The sequence below is a fragment of the Tachypleus tridentatus genome, chromosome 12 (genome assembly GCF_004210375.1).
Source record: "Tachypleus tridentatus isolate NWPU-2018 chromosome 12, ASM421037v1, whole genome shotgun sequence".
Lineage (NCBI taxonomy): Eukaryota > Metazoa > Arthropoda > Merostomata > Xiphosura > Limulidae > Tachypleus > Tachypleus tridentatus.
In genome coordinates this window covers 32,006,768-32,028,111 of record NC_134836.1, presented here as the reverse complement: position 1 = coordinate 32,028,111, position 21,344 = coordinate 32,006,768, and the positions used below count along the sequence as shown (strand labels likewise).

Genomic DNA, 21,344 nt, shown 5'->3' with positions numbered 1-21,344 from the left:
AAAACACTGCCTAAAACACCTATAATGAAGACCTCATCTCATGTATAAAAATATAACAAAAACATTTTAACAAATTTATGCAAGGGGAATAAAACAACAGTACATCACGAGTAGAAGTCTAGAGTTATTGATAATCCATACATATGAATAACCAGGAAAGAGATACACATGCTATATGGCACTACTAAAGGAACTATCATAGTTTTATGATGAAAAGTTAACAAAAGAGGACAAGCTCTAAAAAACTTTGAAAATCATATAATAGGATCCCAGAAAAATCCAAGATAGAAAGTTTATTTTCTTACATCATTAGAAGTATACACTGTCAAAAGTCATAAAAAAGAAGCATAACACTTGTACAGAACTAATCTGTCAAATGGTAATGCTTATAAGGATTAAGAATTTTCATTCTCCAAACTAACAAAAATCTAATTCTATATCCAACAATCTTAATATTACACTGTTGTTTGATTCTTAATCAGGATGCTTATTGTAAACACAAATGAAACTAAAACCTTTTATTTATAGATGTAATATATTCTTCTTTAGCACACCAAACTAACAAAATAACCTGATTACTTAACTTATATCTGACACATTAACCAATCATTCTACTTTTTTAAAAAAGAAAATATAGTTATAATCATCCTCTACCATCTACAGCAGGGGTAGGCAAAATATCATAAAGGTCCTAAAAACAAATTCAAGTTTGTAACTCTATCTCAAGCTTGATGTCAAACTGCACAATTGGCAACCAGACCTAGGAAATAAGTACTTGTTTGGTACTTGTTTTCGCATCCTTAGAAAATAGTAATTTTTTTTACTCATTTTTACTAAATTTTTACTTCAAGTTTTTAATGACTAAAACTTGAAATACTCTTTTTGACTGTCTAATCACTCAAATATTTTTTGAATTTCATGCTCAATTTAATTCAATAACCAGAGCACGAGGCAACTAGCATCTGTGATCGCTGACCTCCAAGAGGCTGAAGGCATGGATAAGACATGCATAAGAAGTGCACTGGGTCAATAAAAGAAAGGGCCATTTTTTCTGTAAATATAATTAAAAATTATTCAATATAAATCAAATACTGAAAGAGATAATAAAAACAAAAACAATCTCATTTATACAAAAAATATAGTTAAAGTAAAAAAATATAATTTATATTTGGCCCTCCATTCACTCACAGATGTGGCCCGTGTGGTAAGAGGTTGCTGACCCCTGATCTGTAGTGTTGTTGTGTGGCTATTTAAAAAGCTGCATGAGGCCTATCTGCACTTGTCATCACTAATTTTGAAATATGTCATAGAGAAGGCAGACAGTTAATATCACCCACCACCAATCTGTGTTATATCCTATTAAATTGGTGGGACTTGACCATCACTCTCATAATGCACCCACAGTACAATAGTGCAGAAATGTTTGTTGTTGTTTTTTTTACAAATAATAGGTTGAGAACAATGAAACCGTCACATCCACAGTGTGGAACCCTAACCATTTACCTGAGCTTGGTTACATCTGTGGCAAGTGGCTTTTCTTAATGATCAGACAATCTCAAAGCTAAACATTAGAAATATTACTACTGCTGTGGAGTATTTGCTATTAGAAAACACTTGTTGGCTAATTAAATGAAATACCATAGAATCCTATTTAATAATTATTCATACCTCAAGTTGTTTACATAATAACTTTAAGTTTTATAGTATTCTAAGCATACGCTTTTAGAATTGTTTTATAAGTTTTCTCAAAGAAAAGCTGAGTTTTATGGCCTTCCAGAAATTCACCAATTTAGGGAAAAAAAAGAAAAAAATCATTTAGCCCTTTATCAAAAATAAAAATGTTTATTAAAGAAAGCTGAATATTTAAATACAATTTTATAGCATTATAACTAAAGAAGTTAATAATGTAAGACAATACAGGAAAATTACTAGTCAGACTGTGGTTGAAATACTGCATAAACAATAAAATATTTACTACACAGCTCCTTCCAGGATTTTAAGAATAGCATCCTGTCACTTAGTATGATTTATTATTTATATTGATATTTTATGTATTGTTCACATTAGCAAATAGCATAAATTCTAAGACAACTAAACTCTAACAACAGAACCACAGATTTAAGAATTTAAAAAATCTGTAATTACCATTTTCTATCAGATTGTCTTAATATTAATTCAAAAATTCCTAAAATTTTATTCACTCAAGTGCTGACAAAATATGGAAAGATACCTCTAAAAAGCCTCAGAAAGTCATTCTGAATCTTACAGTTTATAAGTTGATGTATGAACTGTAAAAAGATATTTTGACAATGAAGGTAACAAAAAGCTAACATTTGAAGATAAGGTGATTACTTGATGAAATTCAACTAAATTATTAACAGTTGGAATTATTGAAGTAGGAATAATTGGAGATACCAATTTTGAGTATTTGATCTTTTTCATAAGTTGTGATTCTGATTAGCTGAACAACCTTAAATTAATCAAAAATAATAATGAAAAATCAAAATGAGAATATTTTAATTATTTAGATAACTGAAAAGAATAATACTCAGAGATATGAATTAATAATTTTCATGTCATCAATTGATTTAATCATAATTTTGATTAATCAACGATTTTACAAAGCTAATTAATGCAAGTAATTATAAAGAGCACCACTTTCTTAAGCAAAGAATTAGCTAAGAAACAAAAAGGGATATTTATTCTTGGGTTTCTAAATAAATGAAGCTTGACTGTTTATTTCCTTAGACAACACAAGTCCAAATGAACTTTCAATACAGCCAAATATCAATACATTCCAAATATGATTTCCAGAAAATTTCTGCCCCACGAATGAAAGTACTGAGAATAAAATATTTGTCAGATTACTATTTACAGCTTTTGAAAACACTAAATATATCTTTTCTTTAAAGTTGGTTAAATAACTTTACTCTTAAATTCTAAAGTATTAACAGCATCTTCACCAAGATAATTATTATTCTGCACAAGTCAGTGATTACACCTCCAGTTAATCAGTTTGTAAACATATTACATGAAAAGAATCCTGTTTTATAAATTCATTGAATTTCTCCATCAATTTTTGAGTAATTCAGATTAAAGCTTAAAAATAAATACAAATAGTATATTGTAATCATACTATTATTTCTTTGTTGTTTTACTGAAAAACACATGAAAAGTAACATTGTTGTGTAAGAGGAATATCACAACATCTATGTGGACTACTTTTCCTATGGAGGAATACCAAAACATATATGTGGACTACTTTTCCTATTGCAATTTAACTCCCAACTACAGATAATACAATAAGTTATTGCAATTTTTATTTTTTATTTAAAAAGACATGAAACTCCAATTTCAATTATTTTGCAAACTTGTTTTTGATGAGAAATTAACTTCCTACAGTATTAAGTACTATTTTTTCAAACTTAAGGCAAAGACCTTCCAACTTGGTGTAACAACAAAATTAATACTTATTGTACAAACAACTTAAGTTTTTTCATGGTCTCTGTTATAATTTTAAAACAAAAACTAGATTTTTTTTTCTAATTTCAATGTTACAAAGTTCTCTAAATTCACTTGGAATAATTACTACCTTTATTAAAGTTCTTATATTACTTTCCTTTAAAAATGATAATCCTCATCACTGTAAGTACCAAAAATATTTCTATTTTAAAAATTTATAATATACAGCTCCATAGTTTTTTTATCAGTAACAAGTCCTTACATCACTCAGGCTGAAAATGCTACAATTACTGGACTAAGCTGCAACTTAAAATTATCAGGGAATGGCCCCCAATTTAAATACTTTCGATCACTTTACATAAACATGGGCATATGTATACCATTCTGAATACCATTTCAGAATTTTACATACAGAATCAGTAATTCTAATTTCACTGCTGAAAAGGTGTGGAATGCTACAAAAAGGGTTATCACAAGATATTTCAATTAGCTCACATAAACTATCATTATAAACTAGAGGGGTAAACAATGGCTGATAACCAATAGTGAGAAAGTACAACAAAGTAATAATGAATACAAATTTAAATGCTCAGTTCTGTAGGAGTTATTTAGCAAGTCAATACATTCTTTTCTCAGATATCCATTTTGGGTGTTTGGGACAGACACATTATGTAAAGATACAGGGGATGAATATTCATGGTAGACTTGAAATATCTTATTATTGTAGTTTTGATTTTTTTAATGATGAAATAATTTTCATAGTTTAAAACTGGCTGTTTCAGTTATGTTAAAATTGTCCAACTGTTCAAGACTAATAGTTTTGGGTTAATTGAGTCTAGAATTTTTTCTTCAATATATTTATCATTACAACTTGAACATTCTATTAAATATACTAATTTAATGTAAAGTAGGATACATTACAGTGTGTTGATTTTATAAATATTAGGTATGTCTTCATATTTGTATTTAAGATCTATACATGTTACCATTAACAAAGTTAGAAAGGTATTTGTTGATTTTGTTAAAGCATTTAAATGGACGTTTTATCCCCATTTCTAATTTCTTTTGAATACTGCAAATGATTTTAATATTAAGGTTTTCATAATGGCATGTGTTTGGTGTCATGCACAGATGACCAAAGCAAAAGTGGATTGATACAATGTAGGTCTCTATATGCTCCAGTAATCAACTTACGTTAAACTTTGGAAACTAATAAAAATAGGAAACAGCCATTTTTCTCATTTTCTGTAGTGAACATGATGGAAGAGAAAAGGTCAATAAGGTTGCCATGAAACGGTTGTATAGGATTTTGGTCAATATAGCCAACAACAGTATCATCCACTTGCTGTAACCAGAAAACAGGGGCATATATAGATGTACTGAGTCCTTTGATCAAATTTAGTCCTGGTAACTATTTACAAGAGGACATCCCATAATCATATCTTTAGTTTGATTGAAGATCAAGTCAAGGTGTTGATAATTAAAATTGCTGTGAATTACAGTGATTTAGATAGGATGGGAGTGAAATTTTAGAAAGTTTGCATTTTATGGAAATCCTAAAGAAATGTTTCAGGCTTCTAAAGTACTTTAATTAATAATGAGGTTACATCAAAGCTTATTAGGAAAGTGATCAAATCCATCTAGTTTGTTTTTTTTAACAAGTATTTTTTTATTTTTAAAGAATCATGAGTCTCTAGAAACAAAAGAAAAAAAAACACTCACACTAAGAACTTTGTATGTTATAACTAAAACTGTTAAAGGTATAAACAGTATGGTGCAGCCACCTTTGGGAACTTGGATTGCACTGGCACCAGAGCTTCTGCTATGAGAGGTAGACCAACTTTTTTAGATTTAAGGAGGCATTTGTTGAGTCTTTTCCTCTAGATTGTAGGAGGAGTTTTGGAAAGTATCTTAAAATGACCTTGGTTTAACAGAACTTCCATTATTTTCTTGACAATATTCTCTGTCCATGATAACAAAGACAGTTACCTTATAAGCCATGAGAATGACTCCACTGTCATCTATTCTTATGTGTTGAAATTCCAAGGTTCAATAGAATTTTATTACTTAAGTAAACAGAAAACTTACTTCACTGATTTACTTCTCATTTGATTTTCTACACATAACATCAAATAAAAACATGGCATTATACATACACTCTACCACAACGATTTTGTGTTTACTTACTGATTAATTACAAGTTACAGTATGTAAGATTTGTTTTTAACACAAATGTGACATTTTTATCACTGGTAAGATTATTTTCTAGTACATCTGCCACAAAACCGAGAAAGAATTTACACATCACAATAAGTCATATGTTGTATCAGTTTTTGGTTATAGATTAACATGATAGTTTCCTTAAAAACAGTGTAAAATACTTTCACATTTTACTACAGCTATCACTCATTCACATCACAGGTCACTTGTTACCTTGTGTACTTAAGAATGATTGCACCACTCTGTAAGACATCTACCACAATGCTAAAGCCTTTTTGCAATACTTAAATGAAATTACACATGGAGAAAAGTACCCACTTGAATGCTTTACTAAAATTAAAACACTTCCCAAACATAGTTAATGACATACTAATGTTCCTGGCCTCATTAATGATGACAAAAACATCATACACTGTACCCTATAAAACTTTTCACCATATATCACAATACTAGCATTTAATCTTTTACTGTATAACTACCATGTTTCTAGATCTCTTAATGCATAACCACAATACCTTAGCCTGTAGTCATTAATCTTACTTCATATAACCACAACACAACAACTCACAACATATAACTACATAACAAATTTCTATATTTTGATCTCTTACTGTATAACCACAACACTAGAGATTGTATTCTTTTACTGCATTACTATATTTCAAGTCAATTATCTCATACTATATAACTACAATACAGATTGTATTATACCATACAACCACAGTATTTCCATTCTATGATCTCACACTGCATAACCACAACACACTAGTCTGTAATCTTATTCTGTATAGTTAGAACATTTTAGCCTTGTTTTGCATACTTGTATCCGAAATATTTTGTTCTCATCATATAAAAGTTACACGTTTTAGTTAACCAGTAGTTAATTAGCAGTTCATAAGGATATTTATAAATACACCACAGTACTTTCCACAGAATAAATTTATTTCACTCCATAGCTATACGCCCCACTAGTGCTTCTTCGATGTCACAAAGTCAATTATGTCCAACATTTATACAACTGTTCTGTGTAAACGTAGAGCCAATCTCTTTATATTGTTTCTATGTTTACTATATGACATCACAGAAGAAATGGATCATCATTTGGTTAAAGATGTCAAGACATATTTTACAGTATATGCAAAAGCAGCAAATCCTATAATGACAATGACATTAGCTAGAGCACTACCAAGTATACCCTGGAAAGGAAAATATCCCTGCAGCAGAAACCCATCACTATCACTCGTCAACCTGTTATGAGTTTGCAGATCAGCTGCTTGTCGCTGCTTCAGTTTTTCTTTTATTTCCTGCATCATAAGAAATTTTTTATTGAATTACAGAACCTGTAGTAACATTCCATGAATAAATAAAACACCCTATTATGACAATTAAAATAAATCTAGAGATACATTTTTATAATGGTACAGTTAGAATTACTCTACATTACAACAAAAGTTTTTTGAGAACATTGTTACAAATATATTTTCATGGAACACTGAACTTTTGATATATAATCATAACCTCAGGAACACCAACAATTTATTTTGTAGCAAAACCTTATTTTCTTGTAGACAATCATAACAAACAGAACATTACTCATATAAATTGTAACAAAACCTCAATTTCTGGTAAACAAATGCAAGTTTGCAAGTTATAGAATATTAACCATTTATTCAATTTATATAAGCTGTTGAAATTTTAAATCTATGAATGGTTTTCTTTCTAAATGATTAATGAAATAAATTACTAATTGACCTATAACCTTTGTTGTTTTCAAGGTTCAATTAATTATTATTGGGTATTCCATATACTTTTCACAGAAAAATTAATGATTTCACCTATTTCTTTAGTCAATTCTCTTCACTGAGACTTTATCAAAATATAAAAATTCTCCTTCTAATGCAGAAGTGAACAATACACATAGTGAACAGTATAAAAATCACAACAAGGGGTAAAACCTATTAACTCTGTCTTCCTATTTGTAAACAGATTCAGTTAAGCAGTTACAGATATCTCAAACGAATTTCAATAACACAGTACATAAATAAAACTAGCTCAGTAAGATGAAGCTGCTAAAAGGTTTAGTACACAATAAAGTGGTCTGATAGTAAATGAAATACTACAACAACCTACAGGTTAATTTCACTTGATTTTCATATTGCTCTAATAAACTGTTTAATGAAGAAAAATCATAGTGCAGTGAAATGGTGTTACATTTATAAGTAATTCTTATAAATTAGTGTAATTTTATAACATTTTCATTGCTACCTTCTGTAAATGAATATAAAATTACAAAATATGTAGCAAATAATAAACTTTATAACAATCTTAACAAATGAAAAGAGAAAGCTTATTAAGTACAATATTACAGATACAAAAAAAAATAGTATCAACGTATCATAATCTGACTGGAAGAGAGTAGCATTATCTCTTAGTTTGACTCATTAACTACTGATAGTTGTCACAATATGACTCGGTAAATACTAACATTATGTACGACAATCTCACTATAGTAAAACCATGTGTTGTATTGAATTCCTGATCTAGTTAATCTAGTATCTACTACATTGTTACCACAATATATTTTGTTCTCTTACTAATGTTGCTTCTACTGCTCTGGTTTTCTACAGTATCTTAATTGTTCTATTGACCTTATCCTCTGCTTAGTCCATGTTTTAGTACTTCTGGTTTTCTAGAGTATCAAATATATTTTATCTAATTCTTTCTTCTACACTGGACTTGTGTTCTACTGAACCCAGCTTCTACTTGCACTGACTTTCCACAGTACCTGATGTGTTCTTCACTACCACTTCTCTAGTTACTCTGGTAATTACTACATTGGACTTTGAGGACATCCGATACTTTTATATAACCCATGCTCTTGTCAGTGTACCTTCTACTACACAGGTTTGTTTTTTTTACAGTATACACTATGCTATATCTAACACCTTCTTTAATTAGTTTAGGTTCTACTAAATATCTTTTTTTTAGTATCTACTGTATTTTACCTATGACCATTTCTAATTCATTTAACTTTTACTATATTAATTTTCTACATTATCTGATATGACTACATCACCCCTCCTGTAGTTAATTTGTATTCTACTAAACTAGATTTCTACAGTATCTTATTGTGTTCTGTTTTATCCTTTCTCTAGTTAGATTAGTTTCTAACACATTGGTTTTTCTACCATATGTACTGTGATAATTATATCTAACTCCTTCTCTTGTTAGTATAGCTTCTACTTGTACTAGTTTTCTTTGAGATCTACCTTTTTCTACATCAACATTTTACAGTATCTAATGTTTTCAATAGTATCCTTTCTTCATTTATTCTAGCTTTTAATACCCCATCTCTAATCAGTTTACTATCTACTACACTAGTTTTGTACAGTATTTGATCTGTTCTATATTACACCTCCTCTATCTAATTCCTGTTGTAGTTAGCTTATCTTGCACTATACCAGTCTTCTGCAGTATATGATGTACTGTATTTAATTCCTGTTGTAGTTAGCCTATTTTGCACTATACCAGTCTTCTGCAGTATATGATGTACTGTATCTAATTCCTGTTGTAGTTAGTCTAACTTACACTATACCAGTCTTCTACAGTATTTGATGTGCTCCATTTAATTCCTGTTGAAGTTAGTCTAACTTACACTATACCTGTATTCTACAGTATCTGATGTGCTCCATGTAATTCTTGTTGTAGTTAGTCTAACTTACACTATACCAGTCTTCTACAGTAACTGATGTGCTCTATGTAATTCCTGTTGTAGTTAGTCTAACTTACACTATACCAGTCTTCTACAGTAACTGATGTGCTCTATGTAATTCCTGTTGTAGTTAGTCTAATTTACACTATACCAGTCTTCTACAGTATCTATTGTGTTGTATCTAATCCCTTCTGTAATCAGTTTAACTTGCAATGCCTTGGTTTCATATAATTCCTGATGTATTAAGTCTCAATTTCCATTAAACTGGTCTTCTACAATTTCTTACAAGTTTTATCTTGCACTTTCTGTACTTAATATAAGTCCTATTACCCTATTTTTCAATAATATCTACTATGTTATATCTTGCCATTTCTTTATTTAGTGTATACATGGTTTTACAGAGTATCTGGTGTGTTCTGTCCTACAACTGCTCAAGTTAGTTTAGCTTCTACTACACTGGATTTCTAATGTATTTACAATGTCATATCTTACCTCTTGTTTACTCAGTCTAGCTTCTACATTGTTAGATATACATGACTGTTCAGGTTTAATATGAAAGTATTACAAACCATTTGTTGTGTAGTTTACTTTTTAGAAACTGATGTCATGTTATTCAAACCTTCTGAAAGTTTGTTGCTGCTTTAAATGAGTATAGTTATATCATAAGATCTTGTAGTCTGTAGAAAGTTCTTGATCCTAGGTGGTCGATATATATACACAGGTGACCAAGTTAGTGCAAGTAAGTTTAAGTAAGAACAAGTGAAGTTAAGACTGCATAATTGTGAGATTAGATATCACCATTACATGCTCTTTATGGCTAAGCTGACAATTATGCAGTCTAACTTCACATTACATGCTCTTTATGGCTAATCTGATAATTATGCAGTCTAACTTCACATTACATGCTCTTTATGGCTAAGCTGACAATTATGCAGTCTAACTTTACATTACATGCTCTTTATGGCTAAAGTTAAAGTATTATAAGTTGTATTGTAATGACAGAGAAAGAGAAAGGAGCATAATTTGTCTTGTCAAAGGATATTCTAAAGTAAATGAACCTCCTTGTGTTGACTCTGACTAAAAAAAAAAAAAGAGAATTATTTAAAGCTTTACATACAACTGTGATAACCAATAATGTGAAACATTTTTGTACATTCATTTGACTTGTTTTGAATATATTATTTTAAAACAAGTGGATTATGTGCTGTTAGTTTATTGTTGAAATTCACTGACAAGTTAGACACCTACTGTAAAGAATTGCAGCCATACAAAAACCTGACACACAAATGTTGGTTTCCTACAGTATCTCATGTATTCTAAACTGCTAGTTAGTCTCTACCTGATGTCTTCTATTTATCCTCTTTTATAGCTAGTCTACCTTCCACTTACAATGGCTTCCAACTATATCTAATTTGTTCAATCTAACACCTTGTTAAGTTAGACTAACTTCTAAAGGTTTTCTACAGTACTTTATATGCACTATATAATTAGTGTAACTACACTAGTTTTTTTACCATAGTTAACATGTCATATCTAATTCCTACTTTAGATGATTCTTTACAACAGTGTCTTTAAATTAAAACTTCTGAATTAGATTGTATCTTCATAATTATTCTTTGTACACTTATAAACTCTATTAATACATTTCATACTAATAGTTATGCATCAAATACATGTTTGAGTGAAAACAATGGTCTCCAATGAGTTACAAACAAAACAAATGTACAATCTTTAGTGTTTAAGTTCATTCTGCTGTAATCTCATAGAGATTACTATTATAGAAATGAAAATTACTCTTCTATTTAGTCAGAAAAGATACTGAAAGTTGAACTTGAATATCACATTCTGATCTGCACTTTACTTTGGAGCTAACTCTTGTGGTGATAGTCCTTCAGCTCTTAAATAACATTACTGTAATGCTGACTGTACACTACATTAAATATCTAATCTTTCCAGCAAATTTGTGTTATGTGATTCTGTTGTTCTCTAGAACTGATATTATTATTACAGAGATAGCATCTTCAGATGAATAAGACTTATTTCCAACCTGATTATAGTTGATTAAAAAACATAACAAATAAAGTAAATGTTTAATTTCTCTCTTTTGTAAGTCATTTCACTAGACTATTCCTAGTTAAAAATGTTAGTATATATTTGTTTTAATTTACTTTCTATCCATGATAAAAACAAACTTCCCTACTTATATCTAACTGAATTATTACATTAGTCTTAATAAAACCTGTATCCATTAACTAAAACAGAGAGTTCCAGCACAATCAGGGAAACATAAATACATAAATTTCTTAGTAGTGGTATAAATATCCATTTTCTCTAAATTATCATTCTAAACCACAGTATTGGAAAAATATTTGATTACTGTAATACTCTATAATGTTTTCCACAGATTATTCATAATCCTATTATCATCCATTACTAAACATAACCTAAATTACAGTTGTCTTTCAGGTAAGAGTAGCCCAAAATAAAAGCATTAAGCAAAACTAAAAAGTACAATGTGGTCAGAGCACACAGGAAGGTGAAACTTGTTGTACAATGAATTTTGATAAAGGTATGTGCAGATAACTCTGAACCAAATGAAAATATTCCAGAGAATTGAAAGCAGTATTAATCCTGATAAAAGTTTGTAGAATGGACAGCAACTGCCTGTTGTGGAAACACAATTGTTGCAGGAAATTCTGTGTTCCTCCAACAATACGTACATTGGAGAAATGCGAAGAAAACTAGTAACAAGAATAAAAGAACATAGAGATAGTACAAGGCTCATTAAAACACAAAATTCAGACACTGCAGAGCATGCCACATCAACTGGACCCAGAATAAACTGGAACAAAACTAGAATCATCGACACAGACATATTCTGGAAGACAAGAAAAATCAAAGAATCAAATTATGTTAACACTATTAAACTTTCACTTAACAGAGATTCTGAGTTAGAGGTGAGTAACCTGTAGCTGCCATTGGTGAATCTACAGAAAATCTCTCCTCCAATCAGAAATAGTGATAATCCAACCAATCATAACACATTCTCCACAATCCACCAGGATACTATAAAAGCATCCTACACACACACTGACTTGAAGACGAAAAACGGAAGACTTTCAAAACGTCATCCTCTACACTTTTGTCTCCACAACAGGCAGTTGCCATCCATTCTACAAAGTTTCATCATGAATACCCTGCCTAAACAATCTATCAAAGAATAGTATTAATCCTGTGTTACAGTTACCTGGAATCAAAAGATGAATCCACAAGTTAAAAAGCAAAGGAAAAGAATTTCTATCAAGAGAGTTTTGGTTCTGCTATCAGAAAACTTTCATAGGTGAATATCTCATAGTCACATTTCTTTTAATCAATTAATAATCAATCATCACAACTTTAATGACGCTTGTTTTGTTTTTTGTTTTTTGGAATTTCGCACAAAGCTACTCGAGGGCTATCTGTGCTAGCCGTCCCTAATTTAGCAGTGTAAGACTAGAGGGAAGACAGCTAGTCATCACCACCCACTGCCAACTCTTGGGCTACTCTTCCAACGAATAGTGGGATTAACCGTCACATTATAACGCCCCCATGGCTGAAAGGGTGAGCATGTTTGGTGCGATGGGGATGTAAACCCGCGACCCTCAGATTACAAGTCGCACGCCTTAACACGCTTGGCCATGCCGGGCCCCTTTAATGATGCCTCTTAGAAGCCAGTAAGCAATTAAATTCAATATAATCAATTATTATGCACATTTTTAGAATTTTTCATGTACACTTATAGCTATTATAATAATATACACATGCATTATTGTCTTTGTTTCTCAATATTTTATTATGTATTCAGAGATATACATGAATGAAAGCTTCAGTTCTGTTTCACAACAGTTTTTGGTTGTAACTTTAGTCTCAACATTTCATATTCACTGCAGCAGTTATTTTCCACCCTTTAAGCAATGCTAAAAGCAATCCACACATATGATGAAGGTTAAGACCTGCAAGTCATTTGAATTTGCACAATAATACTAATCTCCATAAACATAAGACAAACTGCAACTAAATGTGACCCAGTTTTCAAAAATCTGAATACAAATATACTCTGTATTAATTTTAGTGGAAGTATGAGCATTAGTTAATATTTAAAACACTAATTAACTACATTCAAACTAATATATCTAAATATATTTGGTTTTAGCACTTAATAAAGTAAAAGAAGAGGACTTCTTTTCTCACAAGGACTGTTGACATGTTAACTTTATATTCTGTACTTTCAAAGTAGTAAAATGAATATACATAACATACATATATATATAGATAGAGAGAGATAGAGAGAGAGAGAGAAATACACATGCAGTAAAGTTTAATAAATACAATATACAGGGCTGGTACAAATAAGAAATAAGTTTGGTTATAAATGGTTAGAGAACCATACAACTTACAGACTTTTCTGCAATATAGGTATATGAAAACACATGCAGAAGCCACAGTTATTACTGCAAGTTAAACTTGTACTTGAAACAGTAAAATCATTCAATCTTAAAATGAGTACTGATAAGTTGTAATGAACAGCAGTAAGGTTTTCATTATAAGAGAAATTAGTGGGAAAAGGGAAGAAAAAGGGGTTGTTGGAGTAAAATAAAGAATGGTATATTGTTAAACAATGAAAAGTTCAAAAAACAATAGATGAAATATTACAGAAAGAGGATGAAAATGGTAAAGATTTTGTGTATAATTTAAATGAATCTGGTGCATTATACTATTAAGTGAAGGTAGGAAAATAGCCAGTGAGGAGAAATATGTAAAAGCAGTGAGGTCTGAAGAAATTCAGTGGTAATCAATAAAAGCAGATGGGGATATATTAATCAGCTTTGAATATGTCAAAAATATGTTTCAAGTGTCAATGAACTATGTTCAAAGTTGGTAAATGCAGTGCAAAACACATTTACACTGATTTTCAGATGACTACTTGCAATTCCATGCTTCAAGTTTCTCTGGAAGTTATACAAATACAATGACTGCATTTTCAAACAACTTCATTTATATGAATCTTCTCCAAGTGAAGTAGCCTGTCACTTGGAGGGGTAAGGGTGGTGGTGGTGAAGATTCACTCTGCAGAAACATCATGTTACTTGATTATTATGATCATTGTTACAATTTCTTCCAGACATAATCCTCATAAAGAATGAAAAAGCATAACTTATATCTAATTCCTAATTTTTAAGGTAGCTATAATGTCAACCAAATTAGCTAAACCCATACAGAGATAAAACAGCAAAAATAACACATAAAAGAAAGTTTTTCAAAGAATTTTTAATAAATATCTGGGTTTTATTAAGAGGCTACAGAGATTTTGGAAATGAAATTGACAATTTTCTAATGCATAAAGGTAATTTTAATCTTAAAATTATAATTACATTGTATGTTGGATAGTCAACAATCAAAAGGAAAAAAATGCATCAGAAAATCATAAATTAAAAAATCTTAAAACTTAATTTCAAAATTTGGCATTTTGTGTACAAAAGCCTCAAAATGCTTACTGATTATTTACAAAATTTCATGAAGATACACTTATGTTTTAAAAAGTTACAGTATAACTGCTTAATGGTTACTTTTGTGGATATGATCTGGGTAAAAGAGTTAATGAGCATCCAGATATATGACAAGATGTTTCTATATGTTAGATCATGTGCAATCCTCAAACACATAGTGCTGTTGCATACAAATTAACTACAACATAAACTAATAATTCAGCAAGAGATTAAATGAAATAGACCATGAATCACTTGTTTCTCACTCACGTTATAATTACTTTTGTCAAACAAATATCCAACTGCTTTGTAATTACAAATTTGATATAGATGTTATCAAAAAGTTAATATGTATGTGAACCATTAAATAATTTTTTAACAGTCTTATAAACTTACCTGTACAATGTCTGGAAATAGTTCACAGAATGTCTGATTCTTTATGTTAAATTCCAAACTCTGCCATGCTAGTTGTTTTTTCTAGAAAATGAAAAGCAGTAACATTTGAATAATCAACCAAATTAAGAACATTTAAGAACCAATAATCTCAGTTTGTGACCTTTTATACATTTCATTATATATTACAAGAAAATACATATTAGTAGACTTAATAATATTTCACTATTTATAAAAATAAAACAATTTTCTTCACAATTGTGAGTGATTTGTTTTGGCTCAAACTCACAACAACAGCTATTTGAGCTCTGTCCATGGCATGGAATCATACCCCAGATTTCATCACTGGAAGTCTGTAAATTTACCACTGACTCACAGAGAACTTTCTTAAAAAGTCATTAAGTTTGTGAGAACACAATGACCATTTTCTTATTTCTATAATAAAACAAAATCCATAATTCATATATTTAATATCATCATAGATATTTTTAATTACATATGTTATAAAAGATCAAAAATCAATTTTATATCCAGTTACTTATGGATGTCACTAGAATTCTAACTTCTATTTATGTATCTCCTTACAAAGACAAAATGAACTTGGTCGCTTGCAATCTAATATGTAAAAGCACTTTTAGGATCACTGAAGAATGATTCTTTCCTCAGGCACATGCATAGATTTTATGTAATCTCTTCAGTGTGTTTATTATTTTATAAATTGTTTGTTTTTGAATTTCACGAAAAGCTACACATGGGCTATCGTACTAGCCATCTGTAATTTAGCAGTGTAAGGCTAGAGGAAAGGCAGTTAGTCATCACCACCCACCACCAACTCTTGGGCTACTCTTTTATCAACAAACAGTGGGATTGGCCTTCACATTATAACACCCCACAGCTGAAAGGGTGAGCAGGTTTGGTATGATAAGGATTTGAACCTGCAACCCTCAGATTGTGAGTCAAGCACCCTAACCACCTGGCCATGCCAGACACTGTTATTTTATAAAGATTAATGCTAGAAAGTATAGCCACTTGAATAACATTGCTTTCCTAAAAGTACTATCAAACATGTTGCAATTTGTTTTCCTCATTTTCATTTACTCTCTTTAACTTCAAAATGTTATGTTGTTCTAGGCCACTTGTTTCCATCTTAAGTCTTTAGAATGTTAGGTAACATAGACTTAATCTCTTTCAAGTTTGCTTACTTTGATGTTAATTATGATTGACCTCACAGACTTATAGACTGGCATTGTCTATAAAACCCCATACTTATTTTGTTCTATTAAAGTCTAATACGATACAAATAAATAAAAGTTTATATGAGAAAATAATAAAATTGCTAAAGTTCATTTTAACAAAACATGAATAATAAAATTAACAATTACAAGTTTATTGTGGTTTAACTAAAATGTTAAAAAGTTGAAAAACAAATTCCTATTCAAAATTCTTTGTGTTTTCATGAAGAATCAATAATCTTTAAAAAATAATTTGACTGATAATTTGTATATGAGAAAACATGAAACTTGTATCAACATGTTACATTAAATGATTTCCCGTATTCATAGTATTTTTGCTCTATTATTAAAATTTAAATTTACTCTTTCCTCTATTTTCCCGTTATTTTTCTAATATGAAAAATAATGAAGTTATTTTTATCCCCCAACAGATGGCACTATATGGAAAACCATTTGATTGTGTCTGCACAAGCACTTGCAGAGAAACCTATCACTACTGTGTAGACTGAGTCTTAAGTTTTGTATCTATAACAAAGCAGTTATTTAAATATTTTATAACCAACCACAATATCAAACTTTATTTATTAGGTAAATACATACTTATTTAAACTAAAAACCTTTTACGTTTTTACATTTGTCAAGTAGTCTAAAATTTAAAGCCAAACAAAGTAAAATGTAGAATAACTTCAATTTATTTTGTAAAACAAAACTTTAGATATTAGAATGTTACCTCAAAAAGTTAAAAATAATTAAGGAATATATAACAATAAAACTAGAGAGTCTACTCAGATAATACAGTATTTATTGTCTTAACAACTACCATCAATGTGCAAATTCTCCATGTCACTTTAATGCTTTATTTCTATGATGTTGCCATGATATGCATTAATTTTTAAAGTTAATTGTGTATCACCTTCAAGTAAATTTTGTTTTCTTTATTATGGAGATATTGTGAAGGTAGTGGGATGCCCATCAATGTATTCAATGTACAGTTCACGTTCAACCACTGTTCAATGCACTGAAAGAATGTCATATGTGCATAGCAAAGGGGGGACCAATACATACATTACTGAAGACCAAATCCCAATAGGAACAGAACCTCATGAGCAGAAAGTGAGAGAGCTGAAAGAGCATGGCAAACTAACAGTACCAAGCAGCAAAGTCATACAGAAGAAGGTTGAGCTCAATTGAAATGATAATCAAAAATGATACCAAAGTGGACAAGATCTTTGGTAGGATGTCTCCAATTTATTTAACCAGCTTACCTAAGTTGTACTTAAAGTAGCTGACTCTAATTCAGAATAAGCCAGTCATCCATATAATGATGAAATCTGAGCCCTAGAGCCTAAAGATGGTGAGCAGAAATGTTGACCAGTGAAATGGTAAAAAAAGACTCTATGGTAAAATGGGGTAGTGGAAGGAATCAATTGAGGCATTACAAATCAAATACAGGCCTTCAGTCCCAATTGTCTTGGGAACAGCAAAGAGTCTGGAAGAAAAGCCCTTATTGATAATAGATGTAGAACATGCTTGATGGCCTGCTAAGAAAGTAGGTCCTGAACCTCCTCTGAAAGATGTTGACCTCAATGGGATGCAAAGGGAAAGAAACAGATATAAGAGACATGAGAAGTGGGATTGCAAATTCTTCCAATAACACTTGAAGAACCTAATGATCTGTGAAAAAAGAATGCCAGTGATGAAGAGAGTTGAACCAAAAATCCACTGGGCTGTCTCCTATATTGTTGGTGATGTAACGTGTTGTCAAAGAAAATGATAAGACAAGACACCCCATGAAAAGGTAAAGGATTGAAGAGGGAAGGATAGGAAACTGTAATAGATGCCATACTAGACCCCACTGAGACAAATGGGAAATATGATTGAAAAGTGTAGACTTGTTGTAATGAGGTAACTTGTGACTCCAAAGACTCATGGACCATGTGAAATACATTATGCTGCAGAAATTAAACCATAATAAAATTCCAAATGTAAAATGACAGGAAGCTGATGCAAGCTAAGGTTGCATTATAACCTAAAAGGTCCCAACAACAGAAAAAATGTCTATGTAAAGCCACAGCCAAAAAAGACAAATGAAACATGAAGGATAGAAGAGAGAGGATTTCCCCCCCAAAAAAACCCTCAAGATTTTGGTAGATAGCTTCATAGATGAAATGGATGGAAGAGAAACTGTAAAATAGTTGTGAGGATAAAACAAAGGCAGGAAATCAGGCATGTGTCAAACTTACAGGAGATTCAAAGCCACACCCAAACTAGCAAAATGGAACCTAAAAAGAAAGGACATTCTGCTTGCTGATAGCCAAGGGCAAGCAATCTAAAAAGCCCATGGTGGGCAAGGCATGCTAATCTTGTCACTTAATTGTCAGGCAAAATGGTAAACAGGTACCCAAAACTCCAGAGAGGAGGTGAAATCAAATAGAGATGAGAAGAATGATCATGTAGTAAGAAAAATACAGTTCATAGGAAATAGGATAGGAGCAAAGGATAAAACATCACATATCTGAGAAATTAATCCAAAAAGACTGTAGTTGGCCTTAATGACTTCTCACGCGTGGCATGGGAAGTCATAGCAAAATCAGGAAGTGGAAATAGGTGATCCAAATACTCCTCCACTTGAATGGAATCATAATATTTGGGAGAAAGTGAGGTGAGGTCTGGGGATAAAGGGTGACCCATGTAACATGCAATCTCCAAGTTCACAAATGCCAATAATTCCATCCCTGGGTTGCATTTGCCCAAGACCTGTGACATAGTACTGTTTGCAGATGTGATCCTTGAAGTGGTAACATAAACTTCCAAATTCATAATTAAGAAGAGTCAACCAAAAATTAAAAGTATAAATAACGATGCAATAGCAATAAACTGGGGTTAAAATTAAAGTAATAAAACAATCTGAAGAAACTTAGAAGTAATATACACAAAAACCACATTGTGAGTATATTAAAGTTGAACATGAAACATGAAACAAATAAATGACCACATTTAAGCACAAGCATTGCCAAACTAGTAGTGATACTTCAGTAGAGATGTACAGAGGGAGTCACGTGCATCACATGAATGTGTTGCACTCCTATTGGTGGATAAGTGACACATAATGATTTACATGAGAAAGTTACTGGAATCATTCACTTCTAATAGGAGAGAGCAGACAACTTGTGGCATGTGTAAAAACAATTATATAGAGGGCAGCACTGAACAATAACTAATCTTGTGAGAGAGATAAGTACTCTGCCAGAAATGAGAAATTCTGTGGCATTCTAGGAAGCATCTTTTGTGTTTAATATTTGCAGTAATAAAGACTCATTACAAAAATGTAAGCCAAAAGATGAATAAAGTATTTTCAAATCATTGTATCAAGCATTTTGTTGGAAGAATCAGAACTAAAATATATAAATGTAATATGTAGTACAAATAATGCTGTAAAATTCTGTAATAATTTGTTTGTTTGAAGGAAAGCCACATTGGGTCATCTGCTTTGCCCACCATGTGAAACATATATCACACTTTAGTGCTTTAAATTCATAAACTTACCACTGTCCCACTGGGAGACTTAAGATAGTAAAGTACATTAACTTGGTTTGAAATAATTAAATGTATAATATTCATGGGAATTTGAGTCCTTTTTAATTCACTGTACCATAACCTCAACTAATTTAGGGATATAAATAATGTTATGACATTGCACTTAATATACTATTCAATATTATAAAACAACAAAATAAATCTTGTTCAAGATAAGTAACAAAACTACTCAAACTCTTTATATTTTTAATAAACATTGTTACATTATACAAAGAATGTATACCAGTTGGTTACTGTTCATCACAACTTTAATAATCATTATCTGGCTATTTCTTGGAAAAGGTATCTGAAATATTCCATGAACAAAACAACCAGTATTTGAGAAATTTGTCTTCTTTAATAAAGCTTTTCTTTGAAGAGCAAAAAAAAATCTCTTAAAAGATTTTAATTTTCTTGGAGACTACAGATCCCATGAGTTCTGAGAAATTCATTGTCTGTAGATTTGAACTGCCTCTACATATGAATTTTCATTGGACCCTACTGTAAAACATGGCCAAATGTAAAACATACTATTGTACTAACAATAGGGATGATAACTTGGTATTACATTTTATCCATGCCTCTGTCTCATCTTAAGTGTAACCCAGAAAGAAATGGTTATACAAACCTCAGAATATAACACACCACAAAGAGATGTCCTACAGATTATAAAAGTGTATTGTGAGCAAGGAACAGTTCAACTCTGACTGCTTCAAGGAAAATATATAAAGGCTAAATTTATGAGCACATAATCTCTACAGTACTTAGTAGAAAAAGCAGTGCCAATGCTTTTCAAGTATCTTCCCTATTCACTTAGCCAAAACAGAAGAGAACAACCAAAGACAATAAATTGGATCATATATTATTATAAACGCATTTGAAATACACATATAGAAATACTCTACTAGACTGATTCTCCTTACATCTAAGCTTATACATAGAGAAACAGGCAAATATACTACCAATGTCTTTATGTCACAAGCAGGAACACAACCTAAGATAATGTTTCTCATGGATACTTAAACAGTTGCACATTTATTATTCTGTCTTATGGATATTATTATATAATTATACTTCTTCATCAACACCCATAGTTAAGCAGACATAATATTTTCATAAACAGTAAAGATATATCAGAAATAGATTTCTCATTTTACTTTAGATTAAATATTCAATCATTTGCATGTTGATAACATTGCTTAATGAGCTAATATTAATTGATAA

The 21,344-nt window shown here is 30.8% G+C and overlaps 1 protein-coding gene across 7 annotated transcripts in view; it reads right to left on the bottom strand.

Annotated features, from left to right (window-relative positions):
- Nucleotides 1-1,822: 1,822 nt before the first annotated feature.
- LOC143235509 (ubiquitin-conjugating enzyme E2 J2-like) overlaps nt 1,823-21,344 on the bottom strand; it is a 45,299-nt gene continuing 25,777 nt past the window's right edge. For 6 of the 7 annotated variants that reach the window (XM_076473721.1, XM_076473720.1, XM_076473718.1 and 3 more), the window contains 2 exons: nt 15,316-15,396; nt 1,823-6,986 (listed from right to left, as the gene is read on the bottom strand). In XM_076473721.1, the coding sequence (XP_076329836.1) occupies nt 6,780-6,986; nt 15,316-15,396 (288 nt within the window). In that variant the 3' untranslated portion in view covers nt 1,823-6,779. Of the gene's footprint in view, nt 6,987-13,204; nt 14,501-15,315; nt 15,397-21,344 lie in introns of those variants that run through there. The other variant, XM_076473724.1, reaches the window with a different exon arrangement.